The sequence below is a fragment of the Callithrix jacchus genome, chromosome 8 (genome assembly GCF_049354715.1).
Source record: "Callithrix jacchus isolate 240 chromosome 8, calJac240_pri, whole genome shotgun sequence".
NCBI lineage: Eukaryota > Metazoa > Chordata > Mammalia > Primates > Cebidae > Callithrix > Callithrix jacchus.
In genome coordinates, this window is record NC_133509.1 from 131115146 (window position 1) to 131135947 (window position 20802).

At 38.2% G+C, this 20802-nt stretch overlaps 1 protein-coding gene across 3 annotated transcripts in view; it reads right to left on the reverse strand.

Annotated features, from left to right (window-relative positions):
- The window catches only part of ATG2B (autophagy related 2B), an 83554-nt gene that overhangs the window by 5316 nt on the left and 57436 nt on the right, over positions 1-20802 (reverse strand). For all 3 annotated transcript variants that reach the window (XM_035261413.3, XM_035261412.3, XM_035261411.3), the window contains exons 30-41: positions 20194-20396; positions 19075-19301; positions 17495-17603; positions 16070-16264; positions 15031-15132; positions 8459-8537; positions 7935-8142; positions 4767-4836; positions 4359-4441; positions 3535-3656; positions 3160-3314; positions 2380-2529 (exon numbers count right to left, since the gene is read on the reverse strand). In XM_035261413.3, coding sequence (XP_035117304.1) covers positions 2380-2529; positions 3160-3314; positions 3535-3656; positions 4359-4441; positions 4767-4836; positions 7935-8142; positions 8459-8537; positions 15031-15132; positions 16070-16264; positions 17495-17603; positions 19075-19301; positions 20194-20396 — 1703 coding nt within the window. The remainder of the gene's footprint in view (positions 1-2379; positions 2530-3159; positions 3315-3534; positions 3657-4358; positions 4442-4766; positions 4837-7934; positions 8143-8458; positions 8538-15030; positions 15133-16069; positions 16265-17494; positions 17604-19074; positions 19302-20193; positions 20397-20802) is intronic.

Below are 20802 nucleotides of genomic sequence, written 5' to 3' on the forward strand. Positions count from 1 at the left end.
AAAATAATGATTGCTGAGCTTTCCTTCTGTTTACTCACTCCCTACGCTAGTAATGACTGCTAAGCTTTGAAGCTGAATATACAAACGTGTAGGTCAAACCAATGTAGTAAAAACTTCACATGACTTCTTCTCTACCGTTTATCTAACTCAGAAATCCCTAGGAAACTCAAAGCAACATTCCATTGTGACAGCTTCAGTGATGGGACAGAATAAAGGAACTTTGGGTTCTCCAGGGAAATCAAGAATGCTGTCCTAACCCAGAATCTAGCCATCATTTTGGCAAGTTAACAAGAGCGTCCTATTTACCCAGTGCATTTGGCAAAAACACGTAATACCACGGAGCAAGAAAAAAAAAAGGACATGCAGAAAAACTCAAAGAAATGTAAGTGCAACTTTAAAAACTATCTAGAGGATAACAGCCAATAAGAGAAACCATGAGCACAACAAAGAAAATGTTTCCAATTTGTTCATTCCCTGCACCATCTCCTTCCCCTCTCCACCAGCTCTCCTTCCTATCCCACCCACAACAAACAGAAGTAGGTGAGTGGAGTATGAGGCTGACCACCACCACGTTTGCAGACAACAGCACATTCCAATCTCAGCCCTATTATTTAGCTGTGTGACCTTGGATAAGTCATTTAAACAGGGAATTAAAATGCTGCCTTCCTCCTATGGTGATTGTTAGAATTAGATCTCAAAACCTTGGCGTAGTTTGGAGGACAGTAAATGTTCAACAAGTAACTGCCACCCTCAGAGGTGCCTGACCACCACCAAATAGAACTATGTAAGAAGGGGCTGACATGCTTTTTCTGTAAGGGCCACAGAGAAGGTATCTGTGGGCCATGGGCTCTGTCATTGATTTTTTGTTTTTGTTTTACAATATTTTAAAATTGTAAGCACCATTATTATTAGCTTACGGGCCCATACAGAAAAGGCATGGCCAGGTCTGCCCTGAAGCCTAGTCTGCCAACCTCTTATCTAAAAGATGAGCCTATCTATGACACACACAAGTCATTTGCTCTTCATCTTTGACTTACTGACATCTAAAATGGAAAACAAAGACTAATCACCACTTTGGAACTATTTTTTTAAAACTTTAATGGAGAATCCTGAGTAAGTCCAAACAAATACATCCCACCATCTCAATCCACACCTAACTAATCTCACCCTCCCTTCCCTCATTCTTCCTATTGACAGCTTAGAAAAAGATAACTAAACTTCAGACCCAAATATCGAGCTCCAATCCTGGCTCCACTCCCTTCCCACTATGGTACTTGGGGGAGGCCACTGTCTGGTGGAACCTGTTTTCTCATCTGTAAATTAGGAATATCACTTATCTCTAATGGGAATTACCATATATTTGGCACAAAGTAAGCACACATTTATTTCAAAATGAATATAGATGAAATACAGCAACAGTTTCACAAATTGCTAATGTCAAAGTGCTATTACATCTCACTGTTCACTACTCTTACCAACCCCAGTGTCTATTTCACAGATCTAATTTTAACCTGTTGATAGCTGGCCCAAACCTGACATCTGTAGAAGCAGGTCTGACTGGCAATTATCTCTCTTTATTCTCCCCAGTGAATCTTTTTTTCAAAGCTGACCATTGGTCTTACCTCTATTTATCCACTAATACATTTCTTGGGGCCCTACCTCCGTGGACTTCCCACAATTCAGGACCACAGAGGCTACTTTTCTCAGGTAAAAACCATCCTAGGCACGTCTGACTGCTGTCAGAATATGACTGACAAAAATAACTTTCATAAAATCCTAAAACACAAATCTTAATTAAAATGACCTCAAGCTCTTTTTTGTCATATTAAAAAGAATGTCAAAAAGAGTATGCCAGGGAATGCCCCTGACAACACTCAGAAAAAAAACAGTGGCACTCACTGGCACAACTGTGATGCCAGTTCAGCAATGCTTAACAAACATCAAGATTGCAACAGTTATTCCCCAATTCCACCCTAAAGAATTTCTTGTACATAAGAACAAAAAGACAGTTAAATGAGCACCCCCTGTAGTGGTGTTTTAGGGGAAAAAAGGGTAACTGAATGTCCCTGAGTGATTCTGCAGGTAAACAGAGAGAATCCACCCACCTGAGCAATCACTAGTCTTCATGTAAGACTGCTAGTCCAAGACTGGTCCTTTTCTGACCCATTAGAATGGGAACTGCTGCTAATAACGTGTGCCCATACCTGTATGACACCTGTCAACGTGTGTCATACAGGTATGGGCACACGTTATTAGCAGCAGTTCCCATTCTGCTCCCAGGGATTTCTACAGAATAAACTTAAGCCATTAAATGCTCTTTAGGTGGTGAAGGTTGGGAATGCAGGCAGGTTCTGATGTGTTCACCCAAGTATTAGTTACCTCTTTCACAACACTGTAGGCCTTGGCCACACCTTCCCGCAGGTCTACTGGCTGGTGGGCTAACCGGTGATGAGGAAACCTTTTGGTCTTCTTGGGCTCGATAGAAAGGGTACCAGGAGACACCATGTCATAAGCAGTCTCTGCGGCTGCCTGCATCATTTTGTCAAAAGGAAGAAATGAATTAGAAGAGTCTGAAGAGTTACAGACCAGCAGAGCACTTCCTACAAGGAGAGAAGAAGAGCAGAGGGACTCACAAGCCCTGATGAAGACACTTCTGCATATCTGAATTCTTCGCCACAAGAACTGATGACTTTTATAACAAGAACATAAAAGTATAAATTAAGAACACCTGGATTGAGCTGACTTTTTTTTAGCCCCTCCTCTGTTCACAGAGAACACTCAACATTTCCACATCTGTCTATGGAGCTTAATGCTTACTAGAATGACCTGTAATACTTCGTTTAATCTACAATGCCTTCTTTAAAAAATTTATCTATGATCCTTTCATATAAATGTGGTGAAATAAATCCTTTGCTAACTTAATGTTTACCATTTACCTGAAACAGACAAACAAATCTGACACTGTATTCCACTGCTTTATTCTAATTATTTAACACTAAACATTTAAGCAATAAAACAAGCATGACATTAAATCATTACAAATAAAGTATCTACTCACAACATTTTATATTTTCACAGTATTGTCTTAAAAACAAAAGGACCCAACCATTTTACAATGGCTCTTCTTTGTCTAGACTAAGGCAGTCTAAGGAGAGATACCTGTATAGTTTGAACCATTCTGTTTGTGAGTTCTAGAGCAGCCATTGCTGTGGAGGTCCCAAAGGAAGCAGCACCTCTCTGAAGCCCTCTGACAATGCGGCCGTCCTTCCGGTACTGCTCTATTGGTAGCCAGACCAAGTCCTTTAGGCCTTGCACTAGAACAGTCAACACAAAGTCACCATCAGTGCTGGAGTTCAGACCTTACTATCATTCTAACCCTGCGGGTTTTAACTCCTAAAACTGGAGGCAAAGGTTTGTCTGTACGAGTACATATGTAAGTTTTCTAGACTAATGGTTCTCACATAAATTCTCAGAGACAAGAATTACTGATCTAAAAAAATAACTTATCTTTTGATTAAAAAAAAGAAAACTCACCTAATTGTACTAGTGAATGCATAGGTCCAACACCTCCCAGGATTCCTGGTAGCTGGTTCTTCTTAATGTCATTAAGCCACTCAGTGATTGCATATGAGAATAATTTGTCAACACCTAGTAAACTAGAGAAATTATCATTAGTATGTCAAAAGGAGAAGTATATTTATAGACATAGATTCATTTGAGGGTGGTTTTTGTTTTTACTTAAAACAAAATTTACAAATTATAAGGACAAATAATACAGATGCTTCGAAAACTGGTAAACATTTTTCAAATCAAAATTTAGAAACCTAAATCCTCCATTTAACTCACAACTCGAATTTCTCTAAATATATATTTATACATACACACACACACACACACACACACACACACGTAAATATAAAATCCAATTCTACTGTTAATAATTTCTACAAGACTCAGGTAATACATGTAGGTGTGTTTTTCCACTGTTCTTATTTCTTGAACATCTAAGGCTCTGGCACAGGATTAACCCAAAGTCTCTAAATTGTCCATAACTGCTACTAAGAACCACTGCCACCTTGTGAACTTCCAATCTTTCCACTGAATAAGCTAACTTACAACCTTAGAAAATTATTTAAAATACCCTAACCTATAACTGTTTTTTCCAAATACTACTCTGTTCAAACTACTTCTAATCCCTCAGAATAGGAATCAGTGCCTAAATCTGTAAGAGTCCTCTAAAAATGAGCTCTCTAAATAAAATTATATGTGTATGCTTGCTAAGAAAATTCAGTTTTTAAATTTGTTTTACACTAACTTTGGTAACTTCACTTAAACCTTCAAATAATAACTTTACTTACCCATGTCGATAGGAAAGCCTCTTCAGCTTTAGTTCAGAGCAGTTTAACTGAGCCAGACCAATCAAAATCCCAGCTAGTGTACCCTTCAAAATTAAAAAAGGCCAAATTAACCTGTAAATTAAGACTCAACATCTAAAATCACGGTTATTTGGAAAGTCAAAGCAGTAATCATTACTGATACTAAAAGACTTAAAATATTTACAGCAAAAATATATAATACATATGATCCAATTTATACCGAATTTTATTCACGGTACTTAAATATTTACTTTAAAAACAATTAAATTAAAAAACCTTGTACTTCATTTCAAACATATATATAAACTATGACATAGAAAATTTAAAAAAAAGTTCATTAGAAAAACAGATAAGATAATTTTGTAGAGTATATTTGGAGAGTTTCCCAACCTGATCCATTGATACATGTTTGCCATGATAATCAAGTCGAATGGGAACTTCTGATGTGAATCTAAATTCTCTGAAGATAAAGGAAGGAAAAGAGTTATTTACATTTACCATTACTAATAGGTGAAATTCGATATAAATTAATTTGTTCAATTAGAGAAAAACAAAACCACAAATTAAATAATGTAAATATCTTAAAAACTAAATAAAAGAGAATGGCTTTTAGCTCTATCTTTTCTTAATATAACAATTAAACAGATGTTAATTATCCCATATATTATTATATTTGCATTTCTCACAAAAAGCTTTTCTTAGTTACATCAGTATAGTGTGGGAAAATAAAAATAAAAAATAGAAAAATAAAATATAAAACTTTTTGTCAGTTTATGAAATAATGTACACTTACAAAAATGTATTCTTATATATATTTTCAATTCATTCAAATAATAAGTTAATAAAAGTAACCTTCAAGATTAAACCACATAGTCATTTACCAAGAAATATAAAGAGAAGAGGTAAGGAATTATTTTGACACTCTGGTGAAAAAGAGGCAGAAAACCAGGTTCATCTATGAGAGGCAACTGTCGGCAAGTCACTTAAACTCTCTGCTGCTCAGTCTTCAGAAATTATTAAAATGCCACCTACATTGTTAAATTTTGTGAGAATCCTTGAAATTAATGTTTCCAAGTAAACAGAATATTGACAAACAGATATGGGAACAGTGTGAGAATGAAATCATAATTATGCAGTTGTCCCTTGGTTTCTGAAGTGGATTGGTTCCAGGACCCCCGTGAATACCAAACCCCTTCACATTCAAGTTCCTTATATAAAATGGGATAGTATTTGCATATAACCCTCACACATCCTCTCATATACTCTAAATCATTTCTAGATTCCTTACAATATCTAATACAATGTAAATGCTGTGTACATCGTTTTTAAATGTTTTATTTGTATTTTTATTGTTATTTTTATTAATATTCTGGTTGAATCTCAGATGTGGAATTTGTACATATAGAGGGCTGGTTGTATACTGATGGTACACATCTAACACAATGAGCTGGCTTCCACACATTGGCTGCAAACAATGTTTGAAACTTCAAACACAGTTTTCCCACAGAATTAATGTTGGTAGTTACATCCTAAGCCATCTCACAAAAGTCCACTTAACCTAACAACAAAAATGGAGATGTTATATTTATACCAATTACTACAAGAAGTCTGGGACCCCCCAGGTCACACCCCTGAATCCTCAGCTCCACTTGGCTGTCTGGCCAGTACCCTCTCAATACTCTCCTTTCCTACTCTTCTTTTTTCTCCATGGTATATGTAATAGGACAAACCAATTATTTTAATTATTTGTAATCTCAATTCGTAAATTCAATTAAATAAAGTATTTTTTCTACTTTGTTCATTTGTGCCTAGATCAAAACCTGACACACAGTTAAGTGCTCAAAAAATATTTGTAAAATGAATAACTGCTTACAGGGAGGAACAGGGCTCTTGTGGCATTACTAAAACCTGTACTGAATTTTCTGGATTAGGGATAAGAAGACCTGCATTCTAGCCGTGCCTTGGCCACTAACTATGTGGTCTTGAGCAAGTCAGCTCGCCTCTCTGGGCATACTCTTCCTCATTTGTAAGGTGTATAATTTAGACTATAGCACTGATAGGAGCTTCTGAGAGTACAAATGAAAATCTAATTCTCAATATGGTGGCTCACGCCTATAATGCCAGCAATTTGGGAGGCTGAGGCGGGTGGATCACGAGATCAAGAGATCGAAACCATCCTGGTCAACAAGGTGAAACCCCCGTCTCTACTAAAAATACAAAAATTAGCTGGGCATGGTGGTGCGCGCCTATAGTCCCAACAACTCGGGAGGCTGAGGCAGAAGAATTGCTTGAACCCAGGAGGCGGAGTTTGCGGTGAGCCGAGATCATGCCATTGTACTCCAGTCTGGGTAACAACAGCGAAACTCCGTCTCAAAAATAAATAAATAAATAAACATTTACCTAAGTAAGTACAGGGGTTGTGTACTTTTTAAACCTAAATAAATGAGTAACCCTACTTCTTTTGGCTTAAAAAAAAAGAAAAAGGCAAATTTCTTTGCTTTCAGGCCCACATCTACCGAAACCAAATTGGCAGTTTATATGTGAATAATACAAGAATGCAAATTATCACTTAAGATATATGTTTTTGTAAAAATAAAAGGATCAATGTGGGAAATTAATTTTAAAAGGTCCTTCTTTGGTGGTGGAAAGATTTAGAACCACCAGAAATCATCTATTCCAAGATGTTTCCAATTATCATATTCCATTTTTTTCTATTTTTGTCACTGTGCAAAGTATTCAAAATGTGACACCCTTTTCCAGTAGTTATACTGCTGACTTTGGCCCTAAAGTCTAACTTCAAAACCTAGAGGAAAAGACAGAGAGAAATCAGGAACCCGGGATATGTGAGAAAGCAGCACAGAAAATCAGGGAAGATGCTGACTGCTCCTCATAACAAGGGGTGTTGATGTTCAATCCCTTCTCTTTCCCATAGGGCCAAGCCACCATCCCTACCACCAAGGGTTGGAAAAGAAAGAAGATGAGAAGAATGAACAGGTCTGAAAATTAGGAAACTCCAGGGTGCTGTGCTCCAGCTGCCTGAGCTGCTGGGCAGCAGTCACAGCAGACAACAGCAGCACAGGGGACCTGGGTCTCCCAACAGTGCCCACTAAGCAGGGAGGAAAGGGTCAGCAAGGACACACGACAATGGGTAAAGGCAGACAGAGAAAATACGCAGAAAACCCCTGCGAGAGAAAAGGCAAGCAGGCAAAGGGTTGAGATATGTAAAGGAAAAAGAGCGAAAGGAGAATATCCGGTTGGGCTGGTACAAACACACCATAGTAGTGCTGGGAAGAGGGGACAGAAGGAGAAAAGCAGCAGCCAGGAGAAAAGGAAATTCCTGCCAGAGAATTGAAAGAGATGAATTTTGAACCGATTACTATGTGCACATAAGAGAGGTGCAATTAGATGGGGACCACATGCAGATAAATACACCAGTTGACAATTTGATGGTGCAAAGAAAAGCTGAGGGACCCTCATGATTACTGGCATACCCACATCACAGAACAATCCTCAAAACTCTAAAATAACTTCATTTGTTATCAAAACTAAATTAGTTACCTAAAAAACACAGGCTGATCACTAAAAGATGCTTCTTCTGCAGAGACGTTCTTCTCTTCCATGCCATTAACCACTTCCACTGAATTGGCACTATCACTTTGGGAAGGTTGTTTTGGTCCAGGGAAAGAAATAACTAGATTTGGCTCCTTTGACGTACTCAAATGCCTTGGCAAAGTGCAGGTGACATCAGCTCCAGGAGACTTTTTAACTGAAAATGTAATTTGCACGTTTGAAGAATTAGGTATGCTTCTTCTGAGCAACCATTTAAACCAATCTTGATCTAATTTGTTTTCCTATATTTTATCTAATCAAAATACAATTCCTGTTACTGAGAAAATCTGCTTTCACCTTTTAAATTATTACTTTTTATATAAACAGCATTTGCAAAAATCAACAAAAATCAACACAGAACACATTTACTTAAGTGAGAATAAATATTTTAGTACATTCTCCAAAAAGCCCATAATAATCAATATCAATGCAAGTACTTGGTATAGCCTTTTCGAACTATACCTATTTAATACCTTCTGGATCTGGAGTCATTAGAAGCTCTACTTCTGTAGAAAGACTTGTAAAGAAATCCTTCAGGAAGAACAAGGCATCCTAAAATTAAGAGATGTAATTTTAACTAAAAGGAAAAAAAACCCACCTATTTCTAAAACTATGAGACAAAGTATATTAAACTCATATATTTTACTCATTGTTCAAATATAGCTACAATTTATTGAATCCTTTCTCTATTCCAGCATTACTCCTATTCTTCCCTCCACCACACACAACACACACACACACATGCACACACACACACATGCACACACACACACACATGCGCGCGCGCACACACACACACTTTCCTTTTAATTCTCATAATTCTATGAGGAAATTAATTTATAGGTATGCAAACTGGGAGACAGAAGTTAAAGATTAAAAAGGTAGGAAGGATTTCTATATTAAAGTACATTTGGCTGGGCACAGTGGCTCACCCTGTAATCCCAGCACTTTGGGAGGCCAAAGTGGGTGGATCACAAGGTCAGCCTGGCCAACATGGTGAAACTCTGTCTCTACTAAAAATACAAAAATTAGCAGGGCATGGTGGTGCATGCCTGCAATCCTAGCTCCTTGGGAGGCTGAGGCAAGAGAACAGCTTGAACCCGGGAGTCGGAGGTTGTAGTGAGCTGACGTTGCACCACTGCCACCAGCCTGGGCAACACAGCGAGACTCCATCTCAAAAAAAAAAAAAAAAAATTTAAAGTATATTTCAGTTTTCTTAGAAATGGAGCACTCTCACTCTTTCTTGGCGCTGGCTCTCATTCTGCATTGTGGAGATATTAACAACAATCATATGCGGGACACTTTTAGTGTCTTTGAAGTTCAAAATGACTCACTTCTGCTTTTATCATACATTAGACTGCCTTAATACATTTCCTCATTGAACATGATATTCAAAATAATCAAAATCATCCATTCAGTGTGGTCTCTCCTGAAACTATATAATTACAAACAAAAACTGCATGGTTCTGTCTTCACATTGCACATATATGCCATATTTGACCATTACCAGCAGCTTCATTTTGCCTATCTCACTCAAACTGACAAATATATCTTTAGGAATATATATATTTATATATATGCCTGGGCCTGATCTTTCTTATTCTTTCCTTTCATTAAAAAAATCCTTAACTGGCCAGGCACAGTGGCTCACGCCTATAATTCCAGCACCTTGGAAGGCTAAGGCAGGCAGATCACAAGGTCGGGAGATCGAGACCAGCCTGGCCAACATAGTGAAACCCTGTCTCTACTAAAAATACAAAAAAATTAGCTGGCCTTGGTGGCAGGTGCCTGTAATCCCAGCTACTCAGAGGAGGCTGAGGCAGGATAACTGCTTGAACCCGGGAGATGGAGGTTGCAGTGAGCCAAGATCATGCCATTGCACTCCAGTCCTGGGGCAACAGTGCAAGAATCTCTCTCAAAAAAAAAAAAAAAAAAAACTTACACTAATATAAAACATTAATACTGTGCCAAAATGCAACATGAAGGGTCAAAATATTTGGTAGCACACCAAAACAGTTTGACAATTCCAAAAGCTCTGTCTACTGATCACAAATCTCAGAAGTACAAATGATGCAAATGAGAAGGATATTCCAGGTAACATGCACATGGGAGACTAAGCAATGGCCTGCAGAGCAAGCCAGTGGTTTCAACAGAAGTGGAAATATACTGGTTCAAAAGCAGGGCAGTGGGTTCGTGAATTGTTCATTATATTGTTATACTTTACATATATAATATTTGTGTTATGTATTTTACATATTATTTCCATTATACACATTTAACATATATAATTCATATTATACCAAATATTACATGTTTACAGTTTAATAGCATATAAAATGCTATTCCTTAGCCACTAGATGGTGCTATTTTCAATGTCATAAATGGTGGGACTCCATGATTACCTTCAAAAAACCCAGCAAATTTTCAGATATCAATTTGCTCTTTAAGAAAAAAAAAAAGGAGACTAAAGAGAAAATGGTTTCGACTCATTTTTCACCACAAATGCACAAAACAACAGATACAGAGATGCTCATCACCAGCTTTTTTAAATGTTCTCAAAATTCTTTGATTTTGGTACTTATGCTAAATAAACTCTTCACAAATCAGTAAAAGCAACAACCCAATTTTATTTTACTTTGCTTTTACAAATGGGGGTCTCACTCTGACACCCAGACTGGAGTACGGTGGTGTGATCATGGCTCATTGCAGCCTCCACCTCCTGGGTTCAAGCAATCCTCCCACCTCAGCCTTCTAAATAGCTGGGAATATAGGCATGCACCACCATGCCTGGCTAATTTTCTTATTTTTTATTTTTTGTAGAAACAAGATCTCACTATGTTGCCCAGGCTGATTTTAACCTTCTAGGCTCAAGCAATCCTCCTGCCTTGGCCGCCCAAAGTGCTAGGATTACAGGCATGAGTAACCACACTCGACCCAAAGACAGTTTTAAAACTAGCAAGACACAGACACTTCGCAAACACAGAAGAAAATACACAAATGGCTAATAAGCACATAAAAAGATGGTCAACGTCACCTGTTATGAGGGAAATCCAATTTAAAACCACAATGTACACAAAGTATACCAGCTAAAATTTAAAAGACGACAGTACCAAGTTTGGCAAGGCTATGAAGCAGCCGCAGCTTTCATGGCTATTGGTGGCAATGTGCAATGCGACAGTCACTGTGAAAAGCTGTTTGGCAGCTTCTTAAGAGAGCTCAACATACACCTATTTATCACCCAGAAATTCTACTCTTATATATGTATTTATTCAACCAAGAGAAATCAAAATGTATGCCCATAAAAATACTTTGACATAAATTTCCTAACAGCTTTATTCCTAAGAGCCAAAACCATAGAACAACCCCAAGGTGAACCAGCAGGTAAAAAGATAAACTGTGGTATATCCACAGTGAAATCCTACTCAGCAATGAAAATGACTGTGGATACATGCCACATCACAGATAGATCTCACAGGCTTAATGCTGAGTACAGGAAGCTAACTAAGTACAATTCCATTTATGTGAGGTTGCAGAACAGGAGAAAACTAATCTATGGTGACCAAAAGATGAGTCGGGAGTCACTTTGGGATGGTGGAGATGGACTACAAAGGGACGTGAGTGGAGTCTGCAGGGTAAGGAAAATGTCCTGTATTTCAACTGCGGCAGTAACTGTTCAAGTGTGTGAACTTATGAAACCTCCACTGAACACTTAAAAGCTGTGCATTTTAGTGTAAATAAGACCTCAATGTTAATCAGTTTTTTAAAACTTTAAAAAATTGTGGATGCTAAACTTTGTACAATATGTCCAGTTTTAGGATCCTATGATAAAGTACATTAATATTGCACTAGGACTTACAGTGTTAAAAGAATTCCTTTTAATGTCATACTCAAGCAATGAAGCAATGGTGATGAAAAAGACAACTGTGCAAACGTGCTGCTCCATATTCATCCTGCACAGCCTGGCCTGAGCACACACTTACCTTACTTAGCAAAATGATTTCCCAATCCCAATCCCAATCCACAATCAGAATAAGGCTTTTGGTAACTTTACAAAAATCTTCACCTGCCTAGCTCCACTGCACTCCTTAAAACCCAACTCGAATGTTGCCACCTCCAGAAAGCCTTTCCTGAGCAACCCTCACCCTTCCAAACTCCCAGCCTAGGTTAGGAGCCGTCTGTGGTCAGGCATACCATCCCATGCCTATCTGTATCACTTGTATTCACCACAGCACATTAACACTATCTCTTTTATGTCAGTCTTCTCTACTATAAAGAGATCCCTGAAGATAGAGATGTCTTATTCATCTTTGTATCCCCAGAATCCTAGTATAGAACCTGGGTCAAGGTAGGCATTCACCAAATGGTTTTGAATGAATCGATACACCTTTCCTGCAGAGTCCCAGGCAGTACAAAACTAAAATGGACACTAGGCTAGCAGGAAATCTGGCCCCCTTCCTATTCGGAATCTCAAACTGCCTAGTTGTGTGACCTCCATCATCCACTTACCCAGCAGATGGGACTCATTCCATCTGCAATGCTTACTGCTTGCCCTATGGGAACACTGAGCTTTTGAAGCAGTTGCACTTAACTTCAATAGCAATGAAGTTTTTTGAAAACATTAAAGAATAATGTGTTACTTTCAGACTTAATATGATTCAATTAAAGATGAATAAGTGGGGATATGCTTAGTAAGAAAAAGACTACTCAAAGCATTATCATTCATCAACTCATCTGTTTTCACAAGAAAAATGAACAAAAATATTTGGTTTTCTACTCAATGACCATTTACTATCCCGAAATATGGTATGGCAATCTTAAAAGAGGCAAACTGAAAAGACTTTTTGTGTCAGGTGATATCCTCATAAGGCTTGCATATGTGTAGCATGGCTTTGTTTTTCCAGCTTTTATGTCTTAATGAATTATTTCCCATTCTTCATTACTACAGTCACAAAATTTATTTACTTGATGGTTCTAAGGTTAATAACTTCCCACCTTAAAATCATGTTTTATAGTTCTCAATAAGAAATTATGTTCAATATTAAAGAAAAAAGTCTATTAAAGAACATTAGGGTGGGCAGTGGCTCACGCCTGTAATCCCAGCATGTTGGGAGGCCAAGGTGGGAAGACCACTTGAGCCCAGGAGTTCAAGACCAGTCTGGGCAACATAATAGGACCACATAACTACAAAAAAATTAAAATAAAAAATTAGCTGGACATGGTGGTATGCGTCTATAATCCCAGCTATTCAGGAGTCTAAGATGGGAGAATAGTTTGAGCCCAGAAGGTCCAGGATACAGTGAGCCATGATCTGCTCTCTAGCCTGGATGACAGGGGAAGACACTGTCAGGAAAAATAAAAAAAGAAAATTGGGCTTGCTAAGTTTGGTAGTCATGCCAGAAAGATGTATCTTACTCAAAGTCTTGTTCACACTGGTGATTTCCACAGATTAATTTTCCCATAAATACTCCATTATATTTCCACTAGGCCAATCGATATATGGATAAATTAAGTTAAAGTATGGATATCAAAATGTCTTCTTCTCATAATGATAAAACATAAACCTAAAGTACTGACTGGCAACGCTAACGTAGCTCAGAGGCTATAGGCATGAATGTAAAGCTATGCTAAGCCTCTGTACTTCACCGTACATTTTCTGAGACAGTGTCTATTTCTTGTTTATAAATACTATTTAAGCTCATTCTTGAAATACCAGTTACCTGCTTTTAGTTATTCAAGTTTTATTTAAATAATGAACATTATTCAACCAGTACTATTTAAGCAAATTAATAATGTCCACCCCACAAATAAATACTCTACTTCCAAACCTGTGCTCATATCAACACAATTTCTGTCAAGAGGGTTTTGTGATTTCAAAGCAGATTAGTGACAAACTCCACTTACATTCTGCAATTATCACATGCTTCAGTTAATAAAAACAGCAGTTAACATTACTGATCCCTGACCTAGTGTGTCAGGCACCCAGCTAAAATGTTTTTCACACACTGATCTATTTCATCTTCATTTTAAAAGCATTATGATACACGTATTACTACTTCTCCCATCTTATCAATGAAGAAACTAAGGCTTGAAGATGTGAAGTAACTTACCCAAAGCCATATAACTAGTACAAGCTACGGAGCTAAGACTGGAACCCAGGTCTGACTCCAAATCCACGCTTCTCGTCATTATATTACTACACCTTGACTAGGCATCACATTTTCATACATCTTGGAAAAATTTCTGGAAGAGGCACCAGCTTTGTTTTAAACAGGTCTCTGGGTCAAAGCAAAGCCCAGAAGAATTTGACGGGATGCTTGCCAAAATATGGGAAACTAGATTTCACTGTGCCCAACCACAGTTTTCTTTAGGGAAAGTCTAAATCTCTGTTGTTTCTGACCTCTTCAGCTATACCAATTTGCTCATTTGTCATTTTGCCCAGCACAGAAAGAATTATCTTCCAGATCCACACTCTCTCGTGGAAGCCTGTTCTTCCCCTCCTAAATTCCATCTCTCTCTATTCCCTTCCACTCAGTGTGGAAGCTGCTTTCCTCTCCTGGATTCCATCTTCCTGGATTATCTCACTCAATGTGACAGTTAGCTGTTTCTTTCTCTTTCCTTTTCCTGTTTCTCTCTCTCTTTAACTAAATCACTTTCTACAAACAAACAAACAAAAGAATTATCTTCCAGATGCTGTGATGAAGACAGAGCAGCATTCAATCCATCAGGGAATCCTCTAATACTTTCTGAAAATGTATGCATATCTGAACTGGGAGTAGAGTACATAAGGATTAGAGAATAAGAGGCAGGCATTAAGGTCTATATCACACCATGAGTAAGAGACTGGGGAATAACATCTAATGATGTTTACTCACCCACAGTTTAGATTCCAAATGTCTAACAAATTTGCCCTGTTCTTTATCAGAAGCTTGCTGTAAGTATGTAACCGCCATAAAAGTTCAATAATGATAAACATTACAATTCCCTTATTCTGAACATTCAGTCTATATCTAACTACAACAGCAGGAATCAGGCTCATGCCACAAACCTGGTCAATGTTGAGGCGGAGTGGCATCAGTGACACTCTCAAGCAGCACTCCTGCGGGGACCTGCCAGATTCTGGACGCACGTGTAAGGCTTTCACTGTCAACTGCAAGGCAAGAAAAAGAACGGCATTTTTCTGCAATAATATGATGAACTTCTTCTCTTTAAAAATGAGAGAAAGAAGAAAAATTCCTATTCCTATACTATAAGAGAAAAAGAGGAATTGTTTACCCTCTTTCCTTAAAAGCCTGAATCCAACTTTTTCGGTCACATGCCCCCATCAATAATCTGATTAAAGGTTGGGCTCAGAGGCTTACGCTGGTATTCTCAACACTTTGGGAAGCCAAGGTGGGAGGATTACTTGAATTCAGGAGTTCCAGACCAGCCTGGGCAACAAAGGGAAATCCCACCTCCACAAAAAATAAAAAACTAGCCAGGTATGGTGGTGCACGCCAGTAGTCCCAGTTACTCAGGAGGCTGAATGGGAGGACAGTTTGAGCCCAGGAGGTTGAGGCTGCAGTGAGCCACAATCTGCACTCCAGCCTGGGTGACAGAGTGAGACACTGTCAGGGGGTAAAAAAAAAATCTGCTCAAAGATACAGACTCTTTAGAGGAAAAATTGCAAATGGATAATGTTGTACTTAGTAACGGGAGCCTACCAAAACCCTGAAGCTAACCATAGGCCCATATTCCAAAATCAAATTCTACGAAGGACCTCCAAAGTCCTGAATGAATCATTTCCCCCTTACTAAAATATAAAGAGTGTTAGAAAGCTGGAACACCTTCAGCAATACTAAATATTTTGTATAGATCACTATAAACTTCTAGTTTCCTCAGATATCAATTTATTAGCCGTTATAGTTAATGGACCCTAAATAATTTTTTAAACATAAAACGTAGCAATCATTCAAAAGGGATTTTTCACATTAAAACGAAAAAAGATATCCAGTAATTTTCCCTACTCGAACTCTTCTGCAGTTAGAGATAATAAAAACATGTTTCCAAAACTAACGTCACACAAGAACAATGAGGTTAATTCTTACCATGTTGGAGTGAGCTTTTCGAGGCATTTCTTTACTGCAATACAGGTATAAAAATTTATTCATTTGTGATGTTGCCAAACGATCTCGAATCTCAAGATCCTGAACAATGAACACCTGCCGGGAGACTGGGTGTTCTGAGAGGCTGGAATCGCATTCAGGTTTGCATGGGGGGTAGACTTCATGCTGAAACTTCACCTTAACAGATAAGGAGAAAGAATGTGGAACAATTCTTTATATTTTATTACATTGTATTTTCTCTTTAAAATGCAAAGTATCACTCATCATTTCCTTTGACTTCTACCTCAGCTTACAATTCCACTTTCAAAAAACTAAACGACATGACATTCCTTCACTTGTTCACTCATTTATTAATCTACAGTGCTCCCTGCTTATCCAAGGGTTTGCTCTCCACAGTTTCAGTTACCCACGGTCAACTGAGGTCCAAAAACATTACAGTATTTTGAGAGCAAGAGAGAGATCACATTCATATAACTTTTATTAGAGTATGCCATTACAATTGCTCTATTTTATTATTCATTATTGTTGTTGACCACTTACTGTGCCTAACTTGGAAATTAAACTTATCATAGGTGTGCATGTATAGGAAAAACATAGTATACATAAAGTTCAGTATGACCTGCAGTTTCGGGCATCCACTGAGGGTCTTACCATGTATAAGGTCTTGCCTGTGGATAAGGGGGACTACTGCATGTAGACCCTACCGTACACAGAGAAGCTTGACTAGTATTTCTTATTTGACCTTAGTAAAGTCCTTTATCCTTTCCAAGGAAAATTCTCATTAGGAATAAAGCATAAAATTATTATCTTGCATACCTATGAAACTACTTTAAAATGAATCAAGGGAGACAGGGGTCACGCTCCAAAAGGAAGCAGAGATGATTAAACACATGGAACTGTCATCACTACAGTACTGCTATGCTAACTGTCCTAAAATATGGCACTTAGGTACAATCTCAGACCAGCTGGTAGAATTAAATGCGTGTGATGCCATCAGTGGTCTTGCCCTGTTGGTCTCTAGTCCTTCATAAAGGACCTACCAGATGCACTGTCCAAACACAGGCTTTCCCAGACAGATGCTCTAGGGCAGTGTCTCCTCAGTCGGGCCCTGCCTCAGACTCTCTGAATCAGAACTCTGGCAGGGAGCCCAAAAACCTGTGTTTTAATAAGCCCTCCAGGGGATTCTAAGCTTGCTCAACTCTGAGAACCACTGCTCTAGGGGTAGCCCAGGTAAACAAAAATAAAAAAAAAACACCTCAGTCTTCTTAGAATACTTGAGAATAACAAAGAGGTAAGAGTTTATACAAGATCCTTACACTTTTCCAATCCAAAGGGTTGGGACTTAAGGCTCAAGACTACATGCAATGTCCTACTTCAGTGGATTTTTCCTTTCAAATGCCATCTCACCTTGCTTAACTGTATTTCCATTAAAAAGTCATGGTTCCTTCCTTTTCCTCCACATACCATGCCACGTCCATGTCTTGTGGGTGTGTGAGAAGGAGAACTGTGGGGACTACTAAAAATGAGCAACACAGAAAAACCCTTGTGTTAAAGGAATATTCAGAGAAAGCCAATGAATGACATTAAGGAAAGTGCTAAGAGGAAAGACAAAGTAAGAGCACAGAGCTTTCTGAATGCCGCCGCAAACCACTAGAAACCAAATCCTATCTTCTTTACTCTGGAGACACTAAAAACATGCATTTTATTATTGCCATTACCATAACAATCTGCTTGCTAAATACTTAAAACTACAGAAAAAGCTAATTATGATGCTGGGATCCATATTGCAGGATACACTTAGAAATGAGCCTCCTTATAAGCTTCTTGTTACACTGGAAACCCTTTACAGTCAGAGCACAAGTCCTAGGAATCCCAACTAATACACAAAAGAATTACAGTAAAGTTGGACGTGTTTTAAAATCACTTTTAAGGATAAAAAGTTGCTGAACTATTATGCCAAATGTTACTGCTCCATGCAGCCTCTATGCCATGCCCCACCTCAATAAGGAAACCTGTCCCCCTACATGGATTCTGTCCATCTGATTCTCTCCCAGCCACCAGCATACTGAACTTGTCTCACAAGTGCTCAATGACCACTGACTCTCTGCTCCGTGCCCTGCTGGATGCTGTGGGGCAAGGCATGCCCCGGCCTCCTGACACACTTCCTGCAATTCACTGCCCTCTGTCACTCATAGGACTTACTCATTTTTGTGAAATAGGTACATGGTAGTGAACAGGGAAAGGAAAGGAAAATTAATAAAATAAGAACTGTAATAACTTTAGCAAAGAATTGTCTGTACAAAAGCACGTCCCCAGCCCCAGAGCCCAAGTTAAGGAGGAATATTAACTGTCTCTCCTGCGAACCATTCACCTTATCTATCCTCCACGTTCCTTGTGAGTTCTGTAAGTCTTTGTTTTGTTTCAGGGCAGCAGCAAGGCCACACAGCACAGATAAACACCAGTTGCTAAACACGTTCCTCAAAATGTAAGACATGTCGTAAGACATGTCAAGGTTAATTAACTACTTTGTGCCTACTTCTGTAAACCCACCTCCTGCTTCATGTTTTCACGCCCTTATGAGCATAAAAGAAGCTGCCTCCTTTGTCTGGCCTCTCAGCCATTTTGAACATGAGTCTGAACTGGGCCAGTGTGCACCTAAAATAAAACCCTTCTGCAACCTCATATGTCTCTCCAGTCTCTAAATTCTGCAACAGTAGATACCTGAAAATTTCTGCTGAATGAAAATTATGAAAGTCAACATTTTAGTAAAAATACAAACAATACAAATAAGTTCACAATTGGAAAACTCTAAGAGTGACATTTAAATTACACAGTTTTTAATGCAACTCTATTAATAATTCTTAAAATGACAAATTATATTTATTTTTCTTTTTTTTTCTCTAAAAGGGAAATGGAAAATTCTATTTATTTTTCTATAGAAAGAAAATATTGGCCTGACAAATAAACTTATATAGAAATTAACTTACATATAACTTTTAGCCGGAGAAGTGGGTGGGACTGTTCCAAAATCCTTTCCTCCATAGAGATGCCAGACAAGAGAGACCTCCTTCACCACATAGCGAATCACAGGAACGGGAAAGTGTAACGGGGCTTTGCTCGTATCAGTCTTCTTAACAGGCAGACTGAAATAATTGTCTCTTATCACAATTGCATCATCAACCATGATTTTTATAACTGGTTCTTCTTCTTTCTCCTAAAATAAACAAACAGGTAACACTCTCTTTTCTTATTAGAAACAACTGATTATGCTGCACATCTCAAGGGGCATTCTTACTTCTACATTCTTTTTAATAATTCCAATATATAAATAAGGTAATGACTGCTGGCATTAGTCATCACAAAGACACTCTGCTTTGTTAACCATAAGATAAACTCTCTTTGTTCCATGTAAATTACTCCATAAGGATTTTTTATAGTTTACAATTTAGCTTTCACTACTTGTTTGATAAAGAAAGCAAAAATTTAGTGTGTGGTTTCCGTTTGTTTAATTTAAAGTCAATCCTACAAAACTTAACAAAGCTCAACATATGGATGATATTACCATGTTTTTAATAACAGGTTTATCCTGAGTTTGATTGTTTGGATTTTTAAAAATTTAACCAGAAGGTTCTCAGAACTTATAGAACTGAGTAAACAAATACACCTACTGGACAGTTACTACTGGAAAGTTTCCAAACACACACACACACACACACACACACCCCTATATCTATACATACACATAAACATGCCCAAACATCAGCCTTCACACAAACCACATCTTATCTTTTCCAATTCTTGGACTAGCAATTCTGTGCAGCAGATCCTTCTGCCATTTAATTTCATGATCCTTGAAGAGTCACCTTACTACATAATACATCTGGAGTGAAATTTTGCAAATAGAATTCTTCTCTGAGTCTCTATGAGATGTATCACAGAAATAGTAAAACAGCAACCATTTACAAACTGTCAACAATATATTACCAACCAAAGTAATTCTGAACTATAAAGAATTGACAAAATCAACAGTATACTCTCCAGGCACCCTTTGGTCAATTCCATTTATAACATCATTCAAGGCTTCAATAATGTTATAAATTTATTACCTGCATGGCTGCTTTTGGTGCAAAAAGAATGCAAAAGTCATCGTTCTCAGTGGGCACACCTGTCATTGCATCACTGATGAAATGGTGAGAGAATGAGGCATAGGTGGGGCCGGGCTCCTGGGATACATTTCCACTCTCATCAGGAAACAGGAAGAGGTCTGAACAACATGGCTCCTGAATTTGACATTTTTCATCCAAAACACCTAGATAAAGAGATTACAACCTTTTGGTACACTTTGAAATTTAACAACAATAACAAGTTTTTTAACCATGTGTCAATGTGTCAGACATATGTTATGTGCTTTTACCTATAATATTTCTTTTTTTTTTTTTTTGAGATGGAGTCTTACTCTGTCACCCAAGCTGGAGTGTAGTGGCACAGTCTTGGCTCATTGCAACCTCCGCCTGCTGGGTTCTTGCAATTCTCCTGCCTCAGCCTCCTGAGTAGCTGGGACTACAGGTGCACACCGCCACACTTGGCTAATTTTTGTATTTTAGTAGAGACGGGATTTCACTGTGTTGCCCAGGCTGGTCTCAAACTCCTAAACTCAGGCAATCCATCCACCTCAGCCTCCCAAAGTGCTAGGATTACAGGCATGAGCCACTGTG